The 7,983-nt window shown below is 38.1% G+C and overlaps 1 protein-coding gene across 1 annotated transcript in view; it reads right to left on the reverse strand.

Moving 5' to 3' along the window:
- Window positions 1-4,281: 4,281 nt before the first annotated feature.
- The window catches only part of LOC128873343 (neurotrimin), a 319,219-nt gene continuing 315,517 nt past the window's right edge, over window positions 4,282-7,983 (reverse strand). The window contains exon 11 of the mRNA XM_054116866.1: window positions 4,282-4,327. Coding sequence (XP_053972841.1) covers window positions 4,317-4,327 — 11 coding nt within the window. The 3' untranslated portion in view covers window positions 4,282-4,316. The remainder of the gene's footprint in view (window positions 4,328-7,983) is intronic.

Genomic DNA, 7,983 nt, shown 5'->3' on the forward strand with positions numbered 1-7,983 from the left:
GTATAAAATACTGAAACAATTTTATTTATTTTATTTACTCAAAATTAATTTTCATGAATTAATTATTTTTAAACTTTGTTAGCTCATTAAATTCATTCGACATTACTGTGAAATATATATGTGTGACATGTCAGCCAACATGTTCAGTAATATGTAAGAAAATTATAATACATAATTATAGTTAATTCGACTGCTTGAAATTTATATCAGTACTGACTCCTACAGTGAGATCAGATTTTAGTTGACATTCAATTTTGGAGTTTCGAGAAGCAAAGTTTTAGTAGAACACACTTCTAACAACGTGTAATGTATTATAACGTGACGTGTTACATCACACCATATTCGTGTTCCTGCTGAAACTTGTATCCACATTTAATGTATTCGGGTTTTGCAAGGAATACTGTGAACTGTAACTCAAAAGCATTAAATAACGTAACGTTTCAGCATTTGTAAGACCGACATTAAACGAACGTCCGAGCGTTGGTCTGTAATGAGATTCCACAATCTACGGGCTTAATGAATATTTTACACTCCCTCCCATTTTTTCCTATCAAAGGATCATCGCTAACATAAATCTTCAACTTTCAACGCACGCCTGTGTAATTCCTGTTGGAACGTAATGTGGCTATTAAAGCGTATATTCATAACATGAGCAGTAATATGTTTTAGATGTTATTAAAGAGCGTTTGTAAGGGTGAATATTCACTCAGAATTTGAAACAATTGACTGTGCACTTGACTAAAGCTGTAACACTATTTCTTTCTCATGTTAAATTACAATTAGAGGTATCTATCAATCACAGATCTCACAACTGTGAACATATAATTTATTAGAGCTACAATCACAAGGTTTCGAATCAACACTTCTATCGTTTTTGAATAGTAAATGACTACTGTTTTGGCACTCAAGGCCTCTTTCCTACCTTCCTCGAGGCACTGCTCGTCACCGTTTGTTTCATGCTCCATCAAGAGTGGAACGGTTAATTCGACCAATAATTCCAAGGATCGCGTGTGCAATCTTATGTTTAATTCAACCGTTGATCTTTACTTTATGAGAACGAACCGGGCTTATCTTCGCATCGACGCGCGGATGCTCGAAAAACTTTCCGCGAAGTTGAACCGCCTTTTCCCGACGCAGTTATCCACGTGGTATTAACACGGATCGTAAAGTCGAACGTGCCCGTTGGCGATATAAACCCGATACGTATCCCGCAGAAACTACGGAAAAACGGAAGGAAGGAAGGAAGGAAAAGAAGAAAACCAGGTATTGGACCGAGGGTGGTTGACGAGGGGTGGGAGACCGTTGGGGGGATTGGCAGGACAAAAAGTTTGGCAGGGGAAGGGAGGCCAGGACGAAGGAATCACAATGCTGTGCATCCGTTCGAAAACTTAATAAACCGATTTAATTAAAGCAGGAGCATTTCACGGACAGCAGAAGCGAACAATTAGTGCCACGAACAGAGGAAGAGGCGAGAACTGCTTAGCGAGACCTTCCGTAAATACCCGCAATATTGATTCCCAATTCCTTAGCCTGATGCCCATAATCCCCGGCTATTACACACGCAGACGACGCGGGGCAATACGTTCGCCGATCTCGAGCCGAAGTATCAACGAATAATCGCGCTTGAATGTTATGAAGACATTTTGTGGAAAAGGACACCAGCGAGACATGAGGCGATTGGTTTGAGCTCGAGTAGCTAGAGAATACTATTGAAACGGTACTTATTAGGTCGTCTTAGAAGTTCATGCCACTCGTACTTCTGCTACTCAAATTAATGTGTGAAACATACTCTTAAGTGTTACAAAAAAAGGTAATCTCTCTAATTTTACAATATTCTCTCACCTTTCTGACATAATCACTATACCGTCACTATAAAATATCTGTAGTCTTTTATTTAATATTGACACACTCATCAGCACAAACTTATGGGACGACCTAATATATTCAACATTAGAAACCTATAACTACAGCTCTGTTAGGTTACAAATCACGTATTCAAAATAATAAATTTCACAAATATAGTAATTTTTCAATAGTAATTTCCTCTAATCATAGTCCGACCAGTATACTGTTGCATCTGGTATCAATCAACTACCCTGTTTCTACTAGAGATTAACGGCAGAACCTAACAATGTCTCCACATGTCAGCAAGTTGTTCTCCCACGCACCTTACCACCATCTCGATGTAACGACCAACGAACACTAGTCGTCCAGAAATTCTCACGGTGATTAGTTTCAGCTGTCTTGAAAGTTCGCGGAGCCCTCGTTTGCGTTCGAGCCCATTGCTATCATCGACCACACCCTTAGAACGGTCCATAAACGTACTTAACAACACGTGTGAGCAGCATCCACTCGAGCCCTCGAAACTCCGACGATGGAACCGGCGTTCACGATTATTCCTACCCAACACGTCGACGTGTAGAGGGGGAGGGGGAGCAAGAGTCTTGGGCGTCGAGAGCAACTGCAATCCTAGGAGCGCGATGCACGCGCGCGTGTTGCACACGTTGTGGCAGTTTCGTTCCAGGAAAATTCCATGCTGGAAATCCGTCGCACATACGTGGCACGTAACGCTGCGGGAAAGTTACACCGGCACGCGGTCTTCCGTGCCCTTCCAACCCCCTCGCATGGCGAAACCCCCCATGCTCGCCCAGCTCAGCGACTTGTCGACCTACGCGACGGAATTTCCAAGAAGTACGTCGGTGCGCAGAACAATGCGAGCCCGGTGCTTACTGACGAGCATTCGATTCTTCAGTCGCTCTTTTCTGCGGAATCTGACTGAACGTTTTCGCTACGGGCGTTTTCCAAATCCGAGGAATCTTTGAGAATGTTGGAAAGATTCTCAGGGAACTTATAACGGAAGGATGACTTTTGTAAGTGGAACGACTTCGTACGTGTTACGTGAATCCATTTCGGGTATATAGGTCTTCGAAGCTAGAAGAAACTTATCTAAGTACGTATTTATGATTATATGTTAGAGTTTGGATGACGTCACGTACTTGAATTTTAATTGTAATGGTTGGGCCTCAAGTAATAATTATTATATATTTGTGGGATGTATTATACTTCCGCTTAAATTAAAATATATATTTCTTGTATCTTCATCTAATCTAATTACATACACTTAAAGACAGTCTAAAATCGTAGATCAAAAGTATCATACATATCTGCTTTGGAAAGATCAACGAACATATTGTGTTTACCACTGCCGTTCATTATTTTTGACAGAGGCAGAGAATGCCTATCCTTTTCCAAATAAATTCACCTCAGATAACACTAATATATTTTCTATCTTTTTAACAGTAGTTGGATATACTTGTAACAGATCCGCAACAGAATGTGTATATATACTTCAACTCCTCAATCGCTTTGAATTCATAAGATTCTGACAGTATTATGATGTACACGAACATACTCTGATACATGTATACATTACATGTTTCTTAGTCGCGTTCACTGCAAGATTTTTCCCGAATATGTACTCACTTCTGTTGCAACTGATCCTCTTACAAAGAGGTTCTTAACCTTTTCTATACCTTGGACTCTTTTCAGAGCTCGGTGAAACTTACATTCTTCTTAAGAAAATGTATTTAAATGCATAAAGTAAAATATACGAATGAAAAAGTGTCTGGAGCTGTTGATGCCACAGTGTTTATATTCAACATTATTTTTGCACAAAGAACCTTCCTCCTTGGTAATGCAAGTACTAAGACATGCAGTATATTCGCAAGAAAAGATGACAGTATTAGTTTCATCGATCATTACATTCTATTCCTGATTTAGAACAGAAAATAGCTTGTGTCTGTGAGAAAATTATTCATTCCCACAAATACTCGAACGTAGCTCGTTAATTTCGCTCCACATTCGCGAAGAACAGCGGAAGTGTTGACACCGCTAAGAATACTTCTCGTTTATGATACTGTTCGACATATTTAGCACGGTGACAGCTTCTTCCGGTACATAAATAAATAAACGTTCTATTTGTCCACAACTGACGGAATTTCTCACGCAATCGGACAGTTATAGAGTCTTCAGAACCTGAGCCTAGTGTTACCATTCGGTAACAGCAACAGCAACGCCCCAGCGACAATTTACCGCGCCGTCGCGCACGACAAATTAATTCCCGCATTGCTAACCGCCTAATACCTTGTAAACTTCGGCATGATTAACTACCTTAACTGTAGCGGGACAATGGGTAGCGTAGATAAGGCTGATTCGCGGCCCATTGTAATGGCTATCGCGACAATCAGATCTTCGTCTTCATCTGGCCCCAAGGAACCGTATTTTTACTCTCCCATCAGATCCAAACGTAAGTATCATCAAATACAATCTGAAACCAATTATTATTTGTTAATTGAAAATAAAACTGTTTTAGGCAAAGTATATTCGAAGTCCAATGAGCGCTTAATAATTAAAGTAATTATCGAAGCAGGTTTTTTCAAGCATATTTAATTAAACGAAGAATACAATGTTTTCATATGACCCTTAAACATCGAGAAAAAATAATAAAAGTACTTTATCAGTAAAGCAGTTTGTTGCTTAGAACTTAAATGAATACTGTGAAATTTGTTGTAGATATTGACACTACCTTTTCTCGTTTAATTGGCATGAGCCTTTTATTTTCGATATTGGACTTAAATACATTTTGAAATAGGAAGTAGCAATGTTTAGTAAATAACGGTATCGAGTGGAATTGTTTCGATGCAATCAACACGCGTATTTCGAATAATCGTGCTGATGCTTCACAAACAATGTAGTTTGCTTTATCAGGAGGTAGTTAGTACTGATGCAGCTATTTCTGGCGGACTATGATACCGTAAATATTTGTTCCTCGAAAGCATTTCAAACTTTACGGTGTTACATTGCAAGTTTCATACCTTTTAATTTGTCCAGCTTATCTTACAGAGTAAACAGAAATAAGTTGAAGATGTATTTCAACATTTACGTCTAAGCCGAATAGTGTGCGTTTCATTAAATATATATTTTTTAATGGTACTTTGTAAAATAAATATGTAAACAAATATTTACGTCAAGTGTACTGCAAACAATAAGGAACGAACAAATTGTTAATATTGAAGTATTTAGTTTGACAGAGTTTACTTTTTGAGTAATTGAATAGCGACCGCATTCGATATTTTTACTAACTTACTTCTACATTTTCAATATTTATTTTACATTTATCATTATAAATTTAAAACTATCCAATTGCAAAATATATTCAGACTGAAATGAAATCACGATATTCATATCAAATTGGCCACATTCCACTTTGATAACTAACTAAAATTAAGAAAAAATATCTCAATATATTTAGAACCTGATAAACACCATCAATTATGAACGACCTACAAGTACTTCAAATAAGATAAAGATTTTAACCTCAGTTACGAAAATCGCAGTAATAAAAAGCCAATTTTGTTTCGTGCCATCAATCGAGACCCCTTCGAGTCAAGCCGTGAACTTTTTGATTTATCGTTTTATCTCGGGCTCTATAAATTTTCCCAGAGATGATATTTTTAATCTCGATGCGAACTGCCGGAAGATTGCCGTCGACAACCGGTCCGCGTACGCCCTGCAGAATCCAAAAATACTCTTTTCTAATTTCCACGTTCCATTGTTTCAATTTTTTTTTCATTTTTTTTATATTTGCGAATTGAAATTTCCATCGCTTATGCATGAATCCAATACGCGGGCAATCCAAACAGTACCGTGTACACAGAACAAATTGCATCGAGATTGTCAACGCGTGCACAACCTGGATGCTTGAAATACGATACTTGTGTTAAGGATTTTCGATGCCTTTTTTTAGAAATAACTGCAAACGGTACCCGTGACTTTATTAATAAAACGATGCCGAGAATTGGAATACCCAGAAATTGTCCTGGAAGTTAATATGTACATTGTCAATACAGTTTCGTTTTTGACTTTGAACTTGTTAATATTCTTCGTACTCGATAAAGCTTTGAGACCAAATCGATGGAGTGACACAGCAAGATCGTGAACGGTGGCATGAGCGAAGGATAAAGTTGAGTAAGTGGAAAGGAGTAAACACAGCGCGCCAGTGGTAGTGGATCGTCTGTAGTCAGACGTACTTTGCATTCAGTACGATACTTGGCTATTCATAACAATTGATACATGCAATATTTTAAAAATTCTTTGAAATAACTATTGTTCGAATTAAAGAGAGCTTTAAATGTATGGATAAACATTATTAGGTGACATTGGAATTATTGGGTAATGAATAAAAGAAGACTTGAATATATAGAGTCGAAAATGTTGTACATCAAAAATATAGGTAAAACACGCCGCACTATTATATTATAAATTACTAAATTTTAAAGAAATTATGTTGTTTATTCTATATCATTATCTGTTCTGCGTCGATGATAATTGTTTAACTGAATGGAACATGCAGGAGCATTTTTTAATTATTTTCCAAAGTCTCGAGTTTGGATGTTTGTATGTGTCGGAAGACCAAATTTTAAGAGGCTTTAGAAATCTTTATCATACCTTTCCAGTTGCAATTTGGAGGAAAACGTAAAACGTAGACTGTTCCACTAATTCACCTATCTATGAAACATGTTAACAATCTAGTTTAAACATTTTCCACCTTCGAAGGTCCACGCTATCGTACTTTTCCAGCTGGCGAACATTTGAAAGGAGAGAATAAACAGAAAATGCCGGCGGATGGGGCAGAGTATCGACAGCAGTGCAAGTTTTCACGCAGCGCGTAAGAGGGAATTTATTTTTGGGCGTCGAGCAGACATTTCATCGGAGAGTAGTGACAAGGGCCGAAGTTATCGATTCGTAATAAATCCCTCCGTTATACCTACACGGGCAGAGCTTTTATCCGTATAATGCCGCACAATGGCCGACCGAACCAGCCGGTCACAAAATAATGCGGCCCTCTGCAGATTTCGTCGAAAATCCGCAACCTTCCTACTCGTAGAACTAGTTCGTTCTGATTCGGCAAATCGCTTTAATCTCGCTCAAATCGAACCGGTTCTATTCGAAACCTTTCGGGGCCAACGGGTGCATCGCATGCAACATTCGGACCGTGATAGGCCGACTGATTCGGAACATTATACTTCTGGAGTTTGACCGTGCTGAAAAAGTGCATTAGAATCGTACGGGCGTTATGTTCAACCCCCCCGATCAAACGGCTGTGCGAATAAAGTGGCGTTTCTTCGTTTCAGGCACTGCACGTGCAACGATTTTTCAGGAAAATAACCCAGTTTCGTGTTTCTAACGCTGCTTCCTGAATTCTCCATTTTTCAAATCAATCTAAGTATCAGAAAAATCTCCACTATACAGTAAAAATTATAATTAATATCAAACTTAAAATTAACAATTTTCAGAATGGCTCTTTGTAAGGTTTTAGAAATTCTAAATTTTAGAAAGCTCTGAGGGCCTCGATAATAAAATATGTAAAAATTCAGGAAATTTGATCTGTTGTCATACTTTCGAATGAAAAGTAAAAGTCGTAACTTTTTGAATTGTGTATAAGAAGATAATTGATCGAACTCGGTATGGGTAATTTAAAAACAGTTGTACGATATCAGCAAACAGTTTTCGCAAATAAAAATCGAAAAACGTACTTCAACTGTCGAGAACGTGTTTTCTTCCAGGAACTTGTCTCCAGCAAAGGTAGAGAAATATATTCAGACGCCAAGATGTATTGCTGGAAACTAAGGCGAACACCGATATCATATGCGTTTTATGTTCTCAAGGAGAAATTTGATCGAAGACAAAATTTCCGTCTAACTTCTAGATAAATAATCGAACACGCGCGTTATCTGAAACCCAAATCTCCTCAGGTTACAAAATCAAAAGGAGTGGATTCCTAATAAAGGGTGTAATTACTTTCTTGTATATAGTGTATATAAAAAAAATTCGAAAAACGTACTTCAACTGTCGAGAACGTGTTTTCTTCCAGGATCTTGTCTCCAGCAAAGGTAGAGAAATATATTCAGACGCCAAGATGTA

This window comes from Hylaeus volcanicus, chromosome 3, assembly GCF_026283585.1.
Source record: "Hylaeus volcanicus isolate JK05 chromosome 3, UHH_iyHylVolc1.0_haploid, whole genome shotgun sequence".
Classification (NCBI taxonomy): domain Eukaryota; kingdom Metazoa; phylum Arthropoda; class Insecta; order Hymenoptera; family Colletidae; genus Hylaeus; species Hylaeus volcanicus.